This window comes from Aethalodelphis obliquidens, unplaced genomic scaffold, assembly GCF_003676395.1.
Source record: "Aethalodelphis obliquidens isolate GAN/ISIS:26980383/991018 unplaced genomic scaffold, ASM367639v1 scaffold6, whole genome shotgun sequence".
NCBI lineage: Eukaryota > Metazoa > Chordata > Mammalia > Artiodactyla > Delphinidae > Aethalodelphis > Aethalodelphis obliquidens.
The window spans coordinates 62,741,083-62,761,620 of record NW_020837950.1 but is presented as its reverse complement, the minus strand read 5'-3'; the positions used below and the strand labels follow the sequence as shown (position 1 = coordinate 62,761,620).

The window sequence follows — 20,538 nt, the reverse complement described above, 5'->3', positions numbered from 1 at the left end:
AACTTCAGAGACTGGCTGAGCCACCCAGTCCCAGGAGCCCAGCAATTACAGACACAGCCTGCAAACACCCCAGTGCTACTTCATCCAACTGCCAAGGCTGGCAGTCCAGGGCACCCGGAGAAAGGCTTCAACAAGTATGACTGCAGCTGGATGAGGGCTTGCACTGGCACAGAAAATGCCGGTCCATCCCCAACTGTAAATACCACACCGGTGTTCCCCTGGACCAGGCCAGAAATCAAAGCAAAGGGCTCCACCCAGCCCAGGAGGCCAGCGGGGCCTAGCCGTGACCATGGCTGGTGCTGGGGCCCCAAGTTGACGTCCGCAGCTGCCTCTTCTCCACGTTGACATGCTCTGCATTGGGCCGGGAGCTGCTGCCAGGCTTCCGTCGGGACTGCAGGCTGGAAAGGCTGGGGAGAGGCCACCGCACGGACCGCCCATCTCACAAGCAGGGCTGCCAAGTACTCAGACCCAGCTAAGGGCAGGCCCAGTTCTGTGCACCTGACTGCAGGGGCAGAAGGCACCTGCCCACACCCACCACGTGCCTACACAAGAGGACGGGCTCCAGTGCCAACAGGCAGGCTGGTGGCAGAAGCCCACACTGGGCAGCAGCTGCCCTCAGAAAGGATGGGGAGTGTGTCCCATGGTGCAGATAATGTACATGTGTTCGTACGGCTTGGCATTCTGGGGGTCTCAATGAGAGCTGTTTACCACGACCATCATCCACCATAATGACCAAATCACTAGGCCTGGACAGACAGCACAGCCATCAAGTGTCACCACTCGCTTCACACTGAATCAACTCCAGGACACAGCCAGCCTGCCTCCTTTCCACTAGCAGCTAGCATCCTCATCCTCTACCACCACCACTCTATTTCCACGTGTAGCCTAGGGTAGAACAAAACCCAGGTTGTACCCTGTAGGTATTTATCTTAGTCCTCCATCCCTGCCTTCTTCAGGGAGGCCAGCACAGACACAGGCATATTAGCTGGAGGACGAAAAAGGCCCATTACCAGGAAGGTGACCTGATGGATAGACTTTTGGTGGGGACTTTGGGTACTCTCTTCCCCTAGAGTTCTGGGTGGAAATATAGGTTTAGATGAAGCATTTGGTCTTCTAGGGCTGTTATGGGCTGAACTGTGTCCCCCAAAATTTCATATGTTGAAGCCTAACCCCCCAATACCTCAGAATGTGACTGTATTTGGACATAAAGCCTTTAAATCGGCGTTTAAATGAAAATGATTGGCCCTAATCCGACGTCACTGGATTATAGGAGGACACTTAGACACACACAGAAACGTCAAGAATGCACATCCTCTAGTCCAGAAAGGGGAAGAGTCTAAGTCTGAGAGAACATTCCAGGAGAACCTTTTCTAACCCAGCTCTCCCAAAGTGGACATGAGGCAGTGCTGAGAGTCAACAACGTGAGCACGGACTGGCTCCTCAACCAAAATCAGAGGAAAACAGGACTCTGAGCCTTTTACCAGGCACTGTTAGTACACGGACATAACTCATGAACCCTTCTTCTGATTAATTCTGAACTTAAAAAGCAAGTTGTTTTCTTTTTTAATTGCTGCAGGACAAATTGTGTACACGAGCTAACAGCCAGCGTTTACTGAGTGCTTATAACTCCAGAGGACACTTTGACCGGCACCACAGGGGGCAGAAAAGAAATACCTAAGCATGTTTTTGCCTCAAGGAGTAAAAAGCCTAAGTAAATAGAGAAAACAGGTAGTGAGGGCCGTGAATAGATAAGCGCTAAGAAGTTCAGGGTTCCCGAACGCTCCCACAGACGGGGTACAGCCCCTTAATACCGCTCCCTGAAACAGAAGGAACGCCCCTCTCTCTGGAGTGCTTACCCAGCTCACTCCTCCCTCGCGCCAAACATTAGCTCCCACCATCTGTCCCAAGAGCTCCCAGCCCTTCACCGTCCTCCGGTCTCAGCTTACTTCGCAGGTACCCCCAACACCCAACACCCACCCATCACCACCAGTTCTCCTTCCCACTGCTCCATGCCTGCACCCAACGCTCCAGTCAAACTGCTGTGTTTGAGTTCTTCTGTTTTTAATGTTTCCGGTGGCTGTCAGTGTGGCCACCTACGGCAAAGCTTTGCTTTCTAATTTGCCACTTTTAATCTGCCGAAAACTTGGAGCGCGGAAAGACAACCCTGTTTGCCTGAAACGATTTCATCCTTCAGGACCTGCCCAACTTTTATCTCCTCTGTAGGTTTCCCTTGCCCTCCCCCTCCTGAGTTTGTGTCTACATATATACATTTCCACAGTGCATCAGAAAGGCATCTCCGACTGTCCTGGTGACTTTCCATCGGAGCTCAATCTTATATATGCCAAAGACAGAGTTCCTTGAAAGCAGGCCCAATACTTTTCCCATCACTCAGCAGAGCGAGCATTCTTTCAAGGTTTCCCAAATTTGATCTGTAATATAAAACATAAGATAACGGGCCAGAGCTCAGGCACTGTGCTAGGTACAAAATTTCCTTGTTATCTGAAGGGAGCTCTTCCCAGGATCGTCTGTTAGCTTCCCAATACACAGATGCTGTGTGACATTTATTTTGCCTGCCTGGAAGCCAACTAACTTCTGGTTCTCAGCTGCACTGTGAAAATACGAGGATGCCAGAGAGCTGAGATGCATACAGTAGTATTATTAAATACAGGCATGTTCAAATCAACTGAAGACCGCCGACTCGTGTACTTAATATTTTCACATCACACTAGGCAGTCCTCAATCTCCCTTTGTATCGGGGGTTGGACTAGTTAATAATTAACTGGCTTCGATTAAGTTCCCTTTTCATAAAGAGCAACTGTGAAGTGCTGTAAATGATGTTTAGGAAAAACAGACACACCAGTGACTCTTGAAACTGGATTATCCATCTCTGGAAAACAAACAGGAAGCCTGAGGAATGCCTGCCTGCAGTCAACCTTACCCAGAAAGATTTGGTTACAGACCTGCAGTATCACACTCAGATGTGTTTCTCAGGCCTCAGCTCTTCGCTGACCTCCCTGATATTCGAAGGGCCTCAGCTATTTAAAGCATTACATTAAAGAACCATGTTTTTACACTGACCCAAACCCTGGTAGGTTCCAAGAACAACAAAGCAGGACTTACTGCCATTGTCGTCAGAATCCTCACTGCTGCTGGGAAGGCGACCTCGTTTCATGATCTCCCCGGGAAACAGCAGGCAGCCTGCAAGGCAATGAGACAGCACTTAACCCAAGATGATAATACACAATCATCAAGTTGTGCTTCAGATGGCAGCCCAGGATTTACAGCACACAAAAGCAAACAATCGGCTTTAAGTAGCATTTGAATCGTAAGCAGTAAAAAGACCAAAGATACATAATGAGGTGCAATTATTAACAGAACAGGTTCAAAAAGGAGGGGGAGGAGTGGAGAAGTCACATATCAGCAGGTCTCCCCAAGGTGCCAGGCCTTCTCTCTCGTTCCTGTGACATTATCACTACAACTACTCCAGGAGTCTCTTTAGGGGACTGGCAGCAGGCTCTGCAGGAACAAACCCCCGGCAATGAGCACAGGGCTTCCTCACCGCAGACAGATTCGTATTTTACGCGTGTGCATATGCGTGGGGATGGGGCTGTGCCGGGACGTGTGAATATTTACGCTGCGCTGGGCGTGACGATGCTTCTCGGGCAAATTTTGCTAAAAGAAGCCCAAAAGCTGAGTACCTGGAGTCCTAGGAACAAAACCAACGGGACAACTGGGAATGCAAAGGTATCCTCTAGTCATCTCCAACCCCTCAGTGATTCACTGGGATCCAGACCCCTCCCCTTTACTCATTAGGAAACTCAGGCTAAAGCGGCCACTTACCCAAGGTCACATTGTGAGCAGGGAACTTCTAATTGCAAATCCAATTTCACTACCCTTCACCCCAACTCCTTACAGGCCTTGTCCAACCTAACTTAGCCAAACTAAGAAAGCAGTTCGTGCAGACACCCAGCCCACCTTGCCAACGCCTGCCAGGTGGTAACAGGCCTCCAGCACCACAGAAGAGAGAAAGACTGCATTCAGGAAAGAGGGCAGTGCACCGAGATTGAACGGCCAGTCACTGAACTTACACAGGTGAACTCGAGGTTATATTCACACAGGGCAGCTTTCCAAACAAATCCGAAAAGCTCTTCCAAACTAAAACTACTGATCACCTCGACATCTTTAGGGCCCTGATCTTACTGCCAGAGCGGTGACTCCCAATGAGGGAGGAGGGCTTTCCAAGTCAAAGTATGGTTGGTCATCCATTCCCTACCCATCCAGCCCCTCAAAAAAGTATATCCCAACCTCTCCCTCATTGGGAATCACAGCATTACAATGCGATGAGCTTCTAAGAGTGTGGCACGCAGGAATGGTGTGGAAAAACAATGTGGAGAACCACCGTGCTCGAAACAAGACAGAAACTGTTCTACAACAAGTCGGAAATTAAAAACCCAAAGGTCCACTCTAAGTGGAGCTGTAAAGCTGAAGTCAAGAAGGCAGAAAGCACCCCATTTTGCAGTCTGCTCCCACCTACAAAACAGACCTGTATGATGCTCTCAAATATGCAGGCTCCTCATCTCTATTTTATACTTTCTTTATGAGACACTCACCCGTTAAAGTTTGTGTGTTTTTACCAAATGATCCTTCCAAAACCATTAAAAGAACTTCCACAAGGAAGCCCGGGACGTGAGTCCTCACTCAGGTCATGGGCGGGGTCACAGTCCTAAAGTCCACCCTCACTGCCCCTCCCCGGCTTTGCTGCAGAGCCCCGTTCACCCCTAACTCTGACACCCAGCAACCTACAACTCGGCCTGGGGCAGGCCCACCCCCGGAAAAACTTCCCCAGACAACACACTCCCGTGGCCCCCTCCCCTCTTGAAACAGATTATCTTCCCCGCCCTGTCACCATGTGCCAAAACACCAACTGCTGACAGCTGAACCCTCCTCCAGCCTCCTGGAAGGCACCCCTGCTCCCACTCCGGACCTGTCAGGACGTACAAGGAGGGGACGGAAAGGCGAAGACCACTCGTTCCCAGCAACAGCTTCAGCCTCAGCTCCCTAGGGCCTACGTTACAAGAGAGCTTTACAACAAGAAGAAAAGAAAAGGAAGGTGCTACCAGAAGAGGAATTCCTTAAAAGTAACAGCGTGAAGCAGCAGGGCAAGAAGAATGCAGTTCCCACCTGAGGAGCGGGTGTAAGAACTGTGAGAAGGTAAGAGGCTGAGAAAGCGCACGAGCGGTCCCCAGCTGGAAATGAGGCAACAAACGCTGGTCACAGCTTCATTGACTTGGACAGCTAACATTTACCTAAAGGGAAGAGTTTGGAAAACGGAGAATCTTTTAAAATCAAAATGTTTTCCTGCTAGCTTTCCACAGTTTCCCAGAGAAAGCACGCGCTTCAGTCACTGTATGCAGAATGCAAGCATTGACCAAAATAGAATGATGTTCCTAAACACACATACATACTCTCATGCAAAATTACGCAAGAAGAGTAAAAATAGTACTTTTGTTCTAATAAATTCCGTTTTCACCAGCCCTAAAAGATCTTGAGTGAAGAAGGTTGAGAATGCTGTGCTGTACTTCTCCAGGGAACCTGGTACAGCAACGGGGTGAGCGCACGCCAGAATCGCCTCCTCTGGGGCTCTAACGTACTTAATCCTTGACATCAGCCTGATGTACCTCACCTGGGGTTACTTACTCCACCAAGAAATCCAAGTACACACACGTGACTATCTTTAAGACAGACACTACAGCGGCTGCATGCTGCAAACATCTGTCCAAAGAAAGCCAGTGAGAGAAAGCAGAGGGCCCTTAGCATCATTTAGGGCAATCACTGATTATTATCTAGGTGGTAGTAGGATCAGTAATAATCAATTAAAAGGGCTACTTGCAACACTCCAGAGAAAGCAGCAAGAAAATATAACTGCATATATAATGCATCCCACAAACATTTGAATACCTAATATATTAGGAGGCGCTGAAGCAAAATGACTATCCCTGATCTTATGGAGTTCCTGGTCTAGCAGAGAAGACAGACAAGTCCACAGGAATTCAATATGCTTAATGCTCGACAGTGGTAAACACAAGGCTCTACAGAAACACAGCGTGACTGAGTCGGAAAGATTCTGAGCCAGAGTCCTGAAGAGCAAAGGGGAGGTAACAACAAGAAGCAGCACATTTGGGGCAAAACGCTGTAATACTTAACATACATATAACCTAGCATATTCCTCTGTGCAGCAACTTCACACTCAGAATCTTGCTATTTGCTCATTTATTTACTAATATTCATCTCTTCTTACCTTTCTATTCAATTGCCAAGGCTTGTCATTTCATAACGTATGACCCTTTCCCGCCCCCCTACTGCCCCACGAGGTCTTCAGCCTACACCGAAGGTCACTTTAGGCACCTCCCTTCCGTTCTCCATGCCCACAATTTTTTACCCCTTCCAATTGTTACAACAAATTAAACCATCCTACGAGGTGACCTCATCGAGCTGTTCCCTATGCCGATCTCCCCCTCCGTTCCACACTGCAAATGGGTCCAGCCAGAAACTCAGAGGTTTTCCACCACCTGGCCCCTCCCTGCTCTACCCAAACATCTCTCCTAACAAGCCCCTGTAACCAGTTTGCCTGGCTTCTATCCTTGAAAACACCTCTTCTTTCCATCCTCAGTCTCTGCTGATGGTGGTCCTTTGGCCCTTTCCTCCCCCACCCCCATCCATCCCAATCCCACCTCTTCTCCAGGGCACAGCTCAAAGTCACTAAGTACCCTGTCAACCATTCCAATTAAAAGCATTTACATTCTATACCACTCATTTCACATTTTTGCTTCTTTTAGAACTTTTTCACCCTACTTTTTAATGTACTATTTTCTTTAACAGCCAATCAACTCCTGCCTTGCCTTGCATTATCACTTAAATGTTCTATATACGTGTCTCTAAAAAGTTATAGTAAGTTCCAGAAAAGAGATTCTCTCGAATTAAATGTGAAATAAAGACATCACAGAGAGAGGTCTTGAGCAAAACAAGACTTCAAAGGGCAGCTACAACAGATACCCCCAGCCCTCTGGGTCCAGTCCTCAATAGGGCTTGTCCTGACATCCTGTCTGATTTCATCAAAACTGGCTCAAAGTGATGCAATTTATAGGAGCCCGGAGTGTCCATTTGCCATGAGGAGCATAACAGCTAGGCAGACAAAACACTAATTATTGGGCATTTGGGACTTTGCCCAAAAAGCAAAAGATTACCTAGGAAGCCTGATTATAATCAGAACATTGCCTGGAAAGACCAAGTAAGAGGAAGTCACTGGCCAAAGACCCTGGCTGCATCAGTGAAGCGACAATCCTTTGGCAGCACGGAGGGACATGCCAAGACAACCAGGCACGAGTGGCAGCTGCTCAGAGCACCATCTCCTCAGGAAGCACAGGTAACATCCTACATGCAGATCACTCTCCTGCAGCCTCTTCTGTCGCAGGGGTCAAAATGTAGTGGATTAGCTAATATATTAATTCAATTACAATTGTATCAAGTTAGATGCCAGAAATATGGTGAACAAGATACGGAATGGCCCACAGGGAGACACAGTAAGCAAGCAGATAAGTAGCCTCAGTGTGATACCTACTATAAAGGTTACAGGATGCATGGATCATAGTGGGACATGGGCTATGTATGTGAGACGGCAAGGTACCTCAAAACCTTCAAATGTAAGTTTCCTCAGACTAAAATTCGGGCGGGGGGAGTCAGCAGGCCCTAAGTTAAGAGCAGCCATCAGCTGAAGGAACCCATCCCCAAGTGGTTCAGGAATTTGTAAGGGAGCAAGTTCAGTGACCTGGGTGTGGCACCAGGGAGGCAGGACTGGCATGTGACTCCAGCTAAGAAAGAACGGGAAGTGGCCTGGAGGACAAAGAGAGAAGAGCTTTTACAAAGGAGTAAGATGATTAAGAATCTGAGGATGTCTGTTCAACGCTACTCCTGGGAAGAAGACAGCTGTGAGGAAAACAAACTGTCCAGTCACTAGAATTACTCTCTGTGGTGGAACAGGGACCATTTATCAGGCCATAAACTCTACAGCTACAATAAGGACTACACCCTAGTGGTTTTAATTATCTTATGGTTTATATGCAGAAAGGCTGTTTTTTTCCTTCAGAGTATCAGTTTTGTCCACTCTGTTTTCATTCTTATTTATTTCACTCTCAAGAAGTTCTAGAACTTCAATTCAATTAAAGTTCAATTAAAGACCTCTACATACTACTTCTCTATGTATTACCTAATGCAATGTATTGGATTAGCTATGTGTTAAAATAACCTATAGGATGAATGAATGAGTTCCTGTACATAAACTGTATCCTATGTTCACTCAGCTTTATGGAATTTAAAATGCTTCACTTTAATATCTAAATGACCTTTCACTGGAGTAAGTTCCACTACTTTATTTTCAAATTTATAGGTGCCCTTCCATTCTCTGTCAAAGTTAATGATCTAATACTTAAATGTACTACATTTTAAAATGTATTTAGAAAATGTATAATATAAAAATGTACTTTAAAGAATGTATTTTCAGACACCAAGTAGTCTTACATAAAGATAAAGGTATTTTCTAATGAGCTAGTTCTGTTTGCTAAGTTCACACAACTCAAATATTATTTCTAAACACTATGCAACTGATAATTTTATTGCTGAGTTATTGGTCATAGACTATTACCTCCCCCATAAAAAATGATTTACACTTCCTTAATATGTCTTCTTTCTTTTTGTCTTCTATGAAGTATACAGTACCAAAGGCAACAAAATACCCAAATATAATAATGACCTATACTTCACAGTAATCTCCTATCCCTAAATGAATGTGAAGGAAATCCAGCTGGTTTCTTACCTCAGTTTTTAAAGCAAACATTAATCGCCTAGATAGTAAGTTTTCAAATTGACAACACTATCTAATTCATATGCTCAGAGCGTAAAAATACTAGTGTGACTGTAACTCAAACCCAGATTTCTCACTTTAACCAAAGGGTTATATCTGGTCAAAAAGATAGTCACAGATTTGACTTAACTGACAAACTGCTTAGATATTAAATGTTAAAGTTTTAACCGTGTCTAAATATTTCAACCCAGAAAAACGGAACTTTTAAAAATGTGTCCTTTATAATGTCGTACATCAAGATGTGTTTAAAGGGGGCTTCCCCGGTGGCGCAGTGGTGAAGAAGCCACCTGCCAATGCAGGGGACACGGGTACGAGCCCTGGTCCAGGAAGACCCCACATGCCACAGGGCAACTAAGCCCGTGCGCCACAACTATTGAGCCTGCGCTCTAGAGCCCACGAGCCACAAGTACTGAGCTCTTGAGCCACAACTACTGAAGCCTGTGCGCCTAGAGCCCGTGCTCCGCAACAAGAGAAGCCACCGCCACGAGAAGCCCGCACACCGCAACGAAGAGTAGCCCCCGTTCGCCACAACTAGAGAAAGCCCACGTGCAGCAATGAAGACCCAACGCAGCCAAAAAATAAATTTATAAAAAAGAAATGCTGCCCAAGCTATTATAGAGCCTTTGCAAAGACATCATACTTGAAAATATTCAGCAGAAAAGAGTTTATATTAGCAATAATCAACCACCTCTCCCAAAAGAAAAGATTTTAAGAACTGACCAGATAACCTTAACTGCAAAATTTACTCCTATGAATGTTACTAATAAAGTCCAAGTGCTACAACATATTAGCTCACCATAAATTCTTTATAAATTATTTTTAAACTCAGACTTTAAAAGTTAATAAAACAATTTTTCAAGATTTTAAGGAATTTATAAGTAAGAGTGGTTCTGAATGAATTAGGCAGCTCCCATTTGGCAATTTATAAATAATCCAATCTCTGCTTATGAGTCCTAGAACAATCTATTAAACCCTTCCCAGGTCTCTGTAATTGATGACTCAATTAGAGTCAGTACCTAAAGAGCAGTTATGACAAAACACTCCAATCACTTGTATTTGTATCTTTTTTAACTTCTCTTTACATGAGAGTAAATGAATTCACCCCAAACAATAAAAGCAATCAAGCACGTTGGCCTCCAATCCTGAGCTTCTATCCCTATTTCCATCTACCCCAAATTCCTTCCTGTTAGATCTATATGCTCAGATATGGAAGATCCCAAAGACATATCAAGAAACACCAGCAAACTGTGGGCGGGGGGCGGGGGATGAAATATCAGTCCATTTACATATAAAAGAGGAGAGAAGAGAATATATACACCAAATGCTTGCATACTCAGGGAAAATTTCTGGAAGAACATTAAGGTTAATAGTGTTTATCTCTGAGAAATGTGACTGAAGTGTTGCAAACAGAATAGGTTGGGAACTTTTACCTCCCTTTATGACCTTTTACATGTTGTTAATTTTTTACCATGATCCTGTACTACGCTATTTATAATAGTAAAGATTTAAAACCCCAAACCTTTCTTCCCTGCTCCTCACATTATAGAAGACGCTGGGAACACAACTTCTTGGCCCCTGGCAGGCACCAGCCTAAAATGAGCAACCATCAATAAACTATATACATTCCACCTCCTTCCCGAGATGTGGTATCAAAGGCTTGTCTTGTTTCAAAATACCTGATAAAATAGCACAGGACGAAGAAATAGAAAAGGTAACAGGATAGTGCCGTAAAATGCTACTATCACTCATTCACTATTTACTTCAAAAGTAAAGGTTTCAAAACATAAGAATATCCAGCACCAGTAGCAGGTCACTAAAAACATATGCAATTAGAAAAACTAAGCCAGACAGGAAAACTAGGGTTTAAACTACCTTTAAAGAATAAATACTCAACTTCCTATTCACTTTAAGAGCAGTACTATTTCGGAAAAAAAAGTGAAAAAAAAAAAAAAAAAGCTACATTCCAGAGATGGTTACCAAACACACCATTTCCTCTACCCATTGCAGGCAGGCATGGTTAATAAATTAGGTCACTCTCCACCCCCCCTCCCCCACCCCCACCGCAAACCCAGGCATGACTTCAGAATCCTCCTTAACACATTGCTATTAGTCAGAATTCAAATGAAAAACAAAGCCTATTTGCCCTATAGGTCCTCTTTTCACACTTTTCTTTTGACAATTTACCAGAAAAAACTAAGACCAAACTCTTCAGAATAGATTCTTGGGATCTCTGAACCAAATTCTAATTTATAACACACACACAAGCACATCTTCAGATCAGACTCTAAAACTTCACTGAAGAATAACACTTTAGAAAAAACTAAGTGTAACTTAGCTAGCAGGAGATAATTCTGAATGAATCAAGGTAAGGATAAGGATGGAAAGGAGTCTACAACCCCTTATTCTACCCTTGGAAGAATAAGCCAATAAATGCCAAGTGATAAAGCGTAATTTTAAAAGATTTTTAAATGCTCAAACCAGATGTTCTTATACAGGATATACAAAGCAGCTTCTGCAGAAACCAGACTCAACCAGTTAATGACAATTACATTGTGCACAGATTGAAATGCAGCTGTTTTGAGGAACTTTGTTCCCTGATTATAGCCGGTTGTCAGAAACTATCAGTTACCACTAACAATGTTAAGTCACCAAAAATTTTTAAAGTACTGTTTTAAAAAAAAACTCAGACTCCCAGTGTTGTACATTAGGAGACCAAGACGGCACACTTAAAACTGCATTTACACACCATCTGAATTACGTATGAAAACAAACATTTCATCACAATTGTACAAGTTTCGTTATTATGGTCATGGAAACATAAGACAGTCTCAAAGCCTACCAACAAGGTCTGGAAAGTATTATTCTCTGAGGCGAAAGCTGAAGAGTCTCACCCTTTTCATGGATTGTGTCTACAGGAAACCCTCCCCAAAGAAACCCATAAAATCATAATTGCGGCACTAGAAAACATTTTAGAGATCATTTACCTGGCCCGACTTTAAAAAGACAAGTACATAAATAAACGCTGGCGAGGTTAAGCAGCGTGAGCGGGGACACACAGGTAGGTAGGTCTAGGGTGAAGCCAGTGGCTGAACCAAAGACCAGTTCCCGAGATGGGTGGCCCTCCTGTGCCATCCACCCTCCTCCCAGCGCCTGAACCACAGGCTTCCCGCTCCTGGACACCTCCTGCGATTTAGAAAGAGGTCATCTCAAAGATTAAGGCCATGGACTACATGTTACCAGGGAGCCGACAACTAAAATGTACTAAGTAACAGTCTGTTAACTTGGAACTTGAAAACACGGTTTCCTGGAAGCTGATGTGAATATGGTTGCAAATGCCATTTTGCTTGGTGGAGCCTACAAAAGGTAGAGCCGGAAAGAGAGTGTGCCAGTAGTTCCCTGGACACTATCACAGGGGTAGGAGTCCTCTGAGCAGCTGGCATTAACTTCTGATCGGTGACACATACACCCTACTTGGAGAGAGGTTATCTTCCTCTGGATGTATCTCCCTCTGGATATATCCCCAGGTTATAATGTATATCCCCAGGTTATAAATGTATACCCTTCTTGGCCTGGTCCCCTTGGAGGGTGTGACTCCCTAGCTGTGCTTTCCTAGGTACACAGGGTCCTGTATTACACATCCTATCCTCAAAGGGGATCTAGGAATCAAAAAGTTAAGAGCCACAGCCCTCAGACTAGCCAACTCCCTTCATATTTATCAAACAAACTTCTGATTTCAACTTGCTATTTCAGATTCCTATCAGAAAGGGAATTCAGCCCCAGCAGAGACAATCTGGTGACTAGGTGATGCTGTTATCACTATACTATACTACAGGTATATACTATAAGTACATATAGTATAGTAAGGCTGCATGACTATAAATCAGGGGTCCATAGCCTGTTTTTGTCCAGCCCCTGAGCTAAGAATGTTTTTTACATATTTAAATGGTTTGGGGAGAGGGCATCAAAAGAACATTTCAGAACACCTGAAAATTATACCAAATTCAAACTTCACTGTCTGTAAATAAAGTTTTATTGGGAGACACCACGTTCATTCATTTACCTCTTGTCCACCGATTGCTTTCGCAACAATGGCAGAATTGAACAGCTGTAATAGAGACGTCAGGCCCACAGAGCCTAAAATATTTGCTATCTGGCCCTTTACTAAAAAAGTTTACTGATTCCTGCTATAAATCAATAGACTGGCAGTAAGGGGGTGAGAGGGAGGGGCGGGGTGGTGGTGCTCTAAACAACTTAAATAAAGGCCAAGAAACCCATGAATTTTTCTCAAAGGAAAACCCCTGAGGCTCCTACTTGGGGCCAATGTACACTAAGTTATAAAAACTTCTAACATGCTTATCTGATTTTCAAGCCAGTGACCAATAAGCAGAAAAATGACTGTTCTAGACAGGCATTTTAACTACAATACATGGTTAACAGGGATGTAAAAGGATCAGAGAGAAATCAAAAAAAGAAGTCACCAGAATTTAAATGCTAAACTGAAATCCCAGGACGCACTTAAAGGTATTCATCCAAACCCTGAAATGACATGCAAATTTCGGTGCAACTCACTTTTTCTGTGGGAGAGATTCCACAGGTTTTGGAACTCAAGTGTCCTTGACCTTAAAAAAGTTACAAGCCACCAGAACTCAGCCTACACATCTTTAAGTGCATCATTTTATTTCAACACTGAAATAACTGATGCTTATAAAAATGACCATGAGTCATTAAGAAAAACCTTAAACCATGTTATGTGTACTTTGTGCTAAACAAATGCGAACCAGGTAGCTCAAACTCCAGCAACTTGTTAACCTTGCCAATGCTTGCTGCTTACTTACCCTGGAGTAAGGAGTAAAAGAAAAAAAAAAATGCTCTTTTATTCTTCAGTTTGGACCCTCAGCCATGAAACCTTCACTTAACTGCTTAGAAACTGTCTTAGCAGCTGTCATGAATTTTCAAATTAAAACCTCCTGTGCAAACATTAAATGCTCAATATTAAAAAGTATATATTACTGCCAATTGGAAGAGCTTTCAAACCAAGAGAAAACTGTGGATTAATTCCTTCAGCAAATAAGCCCAAAAGAACCTGAAGTTTTAAAAATGAACTTACTTCAACTGTCCTCAGTCACCTTATTATGTCTTAACTCTACCTGAAGAACCAAAAGCAAAAAGTTAATATCTGACGTGTTTTAGAATATTCATCAAAAGCCTGGTACTTGAACATGTGTTAGGCACACATAATACACCACTGCTCTAGAGTTAATAAAGGACTCAAAAGTGGAAATACCCAGTCTCTTCCCCAGAGACCAGGCTTTCCATTCCATTTCTGGCAATCTATTTTTGTTGCTTTCAGGTGAGGAAGACATCCTTAATAATCATTCAAGGTCTAGGCTAGATAAGGCCAGGCCACAATAACATGGCCGGAGTCAGGATCAATAATATCCTCTTAGACTAGATTTTCTCTCTGCTCCATGACAGTTAACCCTAGCTAAACTTAAAGACAAGATGCCACTTCCAACTCAAAGGTAAAAAGGCCCTCCAAGGCCACTCTTCCATTTGTTAGGAATGCAGAGTTAACTTATTCCATCAGAGCCCACCAACCGTGAAAACATCAAAATATATGCCCCTCACAATCACAGAACAATATTGTCGTATAAGTACACCAGGCAAATGGCAAGACTCTGTTTCAATTAAGTCTCAACTTTTTGAAATATCATATACTACAAATAATAAACATATTAACTGTCCAAATTTTAATTCATAACCAAATAAAGTGCTGCCAGGTCTTGAAAAGAGACAAAATAGACTGAACACTAGAACGTTCAAGGAAACAACTTACTGTCTCAGGAACTAAAACTTTCCCAATTAAGGTTCCTACCAGGCTTCTGACACCTAAGAAACTAACAATTCCAAGCAAAGCCAGCCTTCATTTGAAAAAAATAAATTCTTTTTTTAAGGTATCGTTAAACATGGTGACAGTTCTAGCTATCACAGGCTTGCACAAGGAGGGGAGGAAAAAATTTAACCGGTATAACTCCCACTGTTTGAACAATTTTTAATTCCAATCCAAATAAAAAGCAAGATATTGGCTAAGATGTCATATTTTCCTCCAGAGGATGTCTTACTGTTATTAACCATGTGGGAAAACTGGGTTTATAATGCAAATTCTGACAGACCATTAAGACTGCAACAGATGCCCCGCATCACTAAATGAGGAAAGAGCTTCCCCAACAGAAAGGAAGGAAAGCAAACAGAACCATGACATTCTTACGTCTCCTCCTCAACTCCTGACTTGTATTTGGTCAGTGCCTGATGTCTTTTTTTTTAACATCTTTATTGGAGTATAATTGCTTTACAATGGTGTGTTAGTTTCTGCTTTATAACAAAGTGAATCAGTTATACATATACATGTTCCCATATCTCTTCCCTCTTGCGTCTCCCTCCCTCCCACCCTCCCTATCCCACCCCTCTAGGTAGTCACAAAGCACCAAGCTGATCTCCCTGTGCTATGCGGCTGTTTCCCATTTTACATTTGGTAGTGTATATATGTCCATGCCTCTCTCTCGCTTTGTCACAGCTTACCCTTCCCCCTCCCCATATCCTCAAGTCCATTCTCTAGTAGGTCTGTGTCTTTATTCCTGTCTTACCCCTAGGTTCTTCATGACATTTTTTTTCTTAAATTCCATATATATATGTTAGCATACGGTATTTGTTTTTCTCTGACTTACTTCACTCTGTATGACAGACTCTAGGTCTACCCACCTCATTACAAATAGCTCAATTTCGCTTCTTTTTATGGCTGAGTAATATTCCAATGTATATATGTGCCACATCTTTATCCACTCATCTGTCGATGGACACTTAGGTTGCTTCCGTGTCCTGGCTATTGTAAATAGAGCTGCAATGAACATTTTGGTACGTGACTCTTTTTGAATTATGGTTTTCTCAGGGTATATCTTGATGTTTGCTGTTCTAACCACCTCAGTACTGGAACACAAACAGGTGATAATTCTTTTTCCAGCAAGTCTGTGGATAAAAACATCACGCAAATGTCTTTAAAGTAGTTTTCAAACAAATAATCTCCAAATTGAAGACTTCCAAATTACAATAAAATGCTAGTTTAATTCCAACTCTTTCAAATCCAGTCATGATTGATTCCAAAGGCATGCCTCCTCAATGCCAGAGGTTCTGTCAAAGTTACTACACAGACTAAAACTTACTTACGGGAAATAACCAGATGTAATAAATGGTCTCTGACTGGACAGCGTTTTAGACAAAGCTGCTGTGTTATATTTCAGGGCCGAGTGAGGAAATCTGAATATCTCCCAATAAGAGACAAGCCTGCTAACGGGGGGGGGGGGGGGGGGGGGGGGGACACCAAAAAGCAAAAACTCCCTACACAACTGTAGAGCCAGTATGACTCATTCCGATTAAAACATACATACAAACATATACACAATTATCTGGAAAACGATACAATGCTGATTTCTAGGTGGTAGGAATGTGTTTTTATAGTTGCTTCTCTAATTTTCAACAATGTACACGTAACACCACTTCTGTAATAATACTTTAAGCCACTAAGGGCTCCTTGAAGTCCAAAATCAGTATTTATGAAGGTGAAACACATGGAGATCTGCTTGTATTCTCACCAAGTCCTCCAAATTTTGTTTCTGTTTTTAGTTAATCCTTCTCCCCAAAGTGTCTGGGCTAAGCAATTGTTCATTTCTAAAATACAACACTTCCTTAAATTCCAAAAAAGTTTCTCTCCCTGGTCTCTCCAGCACACTCATCATTTCTCACTATTTTCCCTTTATAGCTACTCTTTCAACCTCCGTAAGAAATATAAAACTAAAATACTAATTTATAGGCTGAAAACCTGTCAAGTGATGGAGGAGGAACTTGGGCGGGGTAGTGATCTTTTTCTTTCTAAATGAACATATACCTACCCTTGTCAAAAGTTAAAAATCTGTGACAACCCACTCAACTTTTCTTCTTGAAAAGCAGCCTATGACCTTAAGATGGAATCAAGTTCAAGTTCTACTGCCTTTATCTCTGGCTGGTGTAAGGAGGAAAGGAGATGTGTAACACTTACGTAGCTGAAAATGCCAAGTCATCAAATACACATATAAAAATACACAAACTTAAGGAAGAAAGCAAAATAACCAAACAATCCGAAAGTCATCTGAGTTAAAAGTGACATTAGATGAGACTGAAACCTTTGGGACAAAAGGACACTAAGAATTCTCAGTTCCAGGTATCTGCTAGAGTGTCACACACAGAACATCCTGTTAGCTCTCCAGTGTGTGTTGCCCACTCTACTACCACACATTATTGTATCAACAGTGTTGTCTGTGGAAGTAAGGTCCAGTTACACCGAACGCTTCCTTCCTCCACCTAAAAGCGATTAAATCTTGATTAGCTGTGATCTGGTCAAATACCACTTACTAAAGTAATCTCCAACCATTGGTGGATCACTGTCTAAATCAGCTTTCAGGGAAATAATTTCTCTGGATCTTAAAACTAGTTCATTAACTTCGAAAGATATTAGCCTCGAGCCACGTAGGTAACTAGAGAGCTAGCCTTTCGCAGCGGGTTTTCTAAAAAGGAAAAATAGTTCCCTAATAAAAACCTTTGGGAAAGAAGCCCCTAAGCATTGCCATTAATGGAAACTTCAGATTCTCTCGCAATTTCCTAAAAATGTAGCCGTCTCAAGTCATTCAACTGCAGCTATCACTTTACAAAAAGAAAATTTAAATTCCCCCTCGGCTGTGGTAAACAGAGGGCGGCAGACCTTCGCCGCCGAAGCGAGGTGGGCGCCTCCCTCCTCGTTACTAGAAAACCAGCCCAAGCTGCTTTTAAACGGTCTCCGGGTGACGACGCATTCCTAACGGGTTTCGAAGGCACGTTTAAATCGCCCGCTTTTTTGTTTGCACGCTGCATTCACCGGGTGCCGGGACTACGGCCGCCCCCGCGCGCCGGGGAGGGGGAGACCAGGGTGCGGAAGCCGGGGCGAGGGTGTACGACAGGGCAGGGAGCACCCGGGGCGAAGGACCCGTGGATGCGGAACCCGTGTGGGAGGGGGGAGAGTGCGGGTGGGCTGCGCAGAGAGAAAGCTGAGGACCCCAGGAAGGGGGAGGGGGATCCCGGGGAGGGGAGAACTGAGCCGCCGCCCCGCACCGGAGAACGCACCGCGCGGCTCCCGCGGCCCGCCGGGGTGTGCGCAAGGCCGCGGCTTCGCGTGGCGACGCTGCCCCCTCCCTCTCTCTCTCTCCTCCTCCTCCTCCCAAGGCGACAGAAACAACAGCGCGGGAGGAGGGGAAAGTAACTCCCGGCACCTCCGCCGGAATTAGCCCCGGTGCAGTGATGACACCTTCTCGTGGCGCAACCAAGCCCCGCTCCCTCCGCAGCGGCGTCCCCGCCGCCGCCCTCTCCATTTGAAAGTGGCCACCCCCCCGCCGCCGCCGCCGCTCCTCCCGCCCCGCCGCCGCCAGCTGCACCAATCCGCTCGGCCCCAGTTGCAAATCAAACGCTCCCTCGCGTGTAGAAGCCACTTGCGCCGCTGGAAACGGCCGCGCCGTCCCCCTCCCCGAGTCCCTCCCGGGCGGCACCTTCGGGCTGGGGCGGGCGCGCCGGCAAGAAACGGTTGTGAGACGGGAGCGGGAGCTGCGGCGGCCGCGAGCAGCTAGGAGAGGGCTCGGCGCCCGCTCCCGCCCCCAGACAGTTCTGGAAACTGTGTATCACCTCTGTCACAGGAAGCCATCCGACGAGGAAGGCGGCGCGGAACCAACAAACAAACGCCTGCGGCCGCCCGCCGGAATCAGCGCGGGGACGGCGACGGGCTTCGGGCAGTTCCCCAGGCGGGAGCGCGGTGGCCGCCCCCGCGCCTCGGGCTTTGTGCGGGGTTCCCGCGGCGCGGGCGCGGTGGGCCGGGCGTCCCCGCCCCCGAAGCCCCCCACCCCGGGCCCGGCAGCTCTGCTGGGACCGTTAGGTGACGCTCCAGCCGCGGCCGAGAAAGCAGCGCCTCAGCCGCCGCCCGCCCCCATTTCCACATGGAGCCACCTCTTCTCCAACGCCAAAGGCGGGCCACAAAAGTTGGCCCCAGGGCCACCCAGCACCTGCCCACGTGCCGCGGAAGCTCGCTCCCGGGTATCCCCCGTCCCCTTCCCCCCGCCGCCCTCGGCCGCCAGGTCACCTATTACCGGTGGGAGGGGAGAGAGGCTGCTATTTAAACGCCCGCGGAAGTTGAGGCACCCCCACTGGCGGGTGCCGTGCACCTGCCTCCCGCCGCCGCGCTCCACCACTTTGAGCAGCAGCCGCGTCCTCGGCCCCGCCTCCAGCCCGCAGGCGGGCGGGGGGAGCGGGAAGGAGGTGGAAGGGATCGAATTTCTCCAGCAAATGGGACCGTTCCGACAGGATTCGGTTCCCCGGTCAACATTCCACATTCCATCCCTCTCCCGCATTTGCAAGCCAGCTCCAACAACCCGGAAAGCCTGCTAGCTATCGAACAACAGCCCCCAACTCACAAATACACACTCGCAGGCACAAGACACGTGCACTGAAAGGCTTTGCAACTTGCAGTCCCGGGGTGCACACTGCACGTTCATTTCAGGCAGCGAAGACCTAGCGATACCACCTCCACAATTTGCAGATGGTGCCAAAGGTTGCAAGTTGCAATCCGTTTTAAGTTCATGGTTAATCGGTAGTTTGCTCTACCAGTGCAACTCCTTCCTAATTTCACCGATAAAGGGTTTTACACTTCACAGGCAGTCTCGCTGTAAGTAAAAGGTCTGATCATTGGAAAACCAATTTGGAAGAATCTAATTTCCAAACTGTCCCTCCGCCCCACCACCACCCCTCCCTCACTGCCCTTGAATTGATGCAATGAATATTTTGGACATGTGGTGACGCGGTGACAAGAGCTAAGGCTGCGGCCACCCTACACAGATGTACCTATACACACACACCTATGTTTGGACAAATACAGTCGTCGTCCCTTCCCCCCGCACCACCACCATCACCACCACGGTCACACACACTCTGGATTCATATATGTACACGGACCTGTGTTCTGCCATTGCCATCTGTCTACCAAGTTGCTACTATGCTTTCCACTTTCATGCAACCTAATGCACTTCGGCTTTTTAAAAAATTCTAATAAACTAAAGCCAACTAAACTGGGCTTCTGCTTCTGAACGCGTTTTAATTGATGATTGGCCTGAAAACCGCATGTTCTTCACAAATCCAAAAGAAGAAAAAGCTCTAAGTCTTCAGTTCCCCAAAATTGAAAAATAATCATAATAAAACTTACTGATCCAACATAGATCAATTCTCAGGATCCAAAAATCATCCTCCTCTCCTCCTCCTCTGGCCCCCGCCCCGGCAATGCCCAAGTTACTGGTGGGATAGTAACGCTGCACTCGGCGGCTGCGTGCCCTCCCTCCTCGCTACATATCGAGAACCCAATCTTTTGGCGCCATATTAATGACGTACTATATTATTTCCACTAGGCAGCGACCTTCGGCATTAAATTACTCCCGAGAACTCCCAAGCAAAGCAACAAAACCATCAAATATGGCTGAGCCTCTCTGCTCGTCCTGCCGCCGCCGCCGCCGCCGCCGCCGCCG

At 45.5% G+C, this 20,538-nt stretch overlaps 1 protein-coding gene across 9 annotated transcripts in view; it reads right to left on the bottom strand.

Annotated features, from left to right (window-relative positions):
- The window catches only part of JADE1 (jade family PHD finger 1), a 58,944-nt gene that overhangs the window by 36,876 nt on the left and 1,530 nt on the right, over positions 1 to 20,538 (bottom strand). For 2 of the 9 annotated variants that reach the window (XM_027103705.1, XM_027103700.1), the window contains exon 2: positions 3,121 to 3,198. In XM_027103705.1, the coding sequence (XP_026959506.1) occupies positions 3,121 to 3,172 (52 nt within the window). In that variant the 5' untranslated portion in view covers positions 3,173 to 3,198. The other 7 variants (XM_027103704.1, XM_027103703.1, XM_027103701.1 and 4 more) reach the window with 7 other exon arrangements.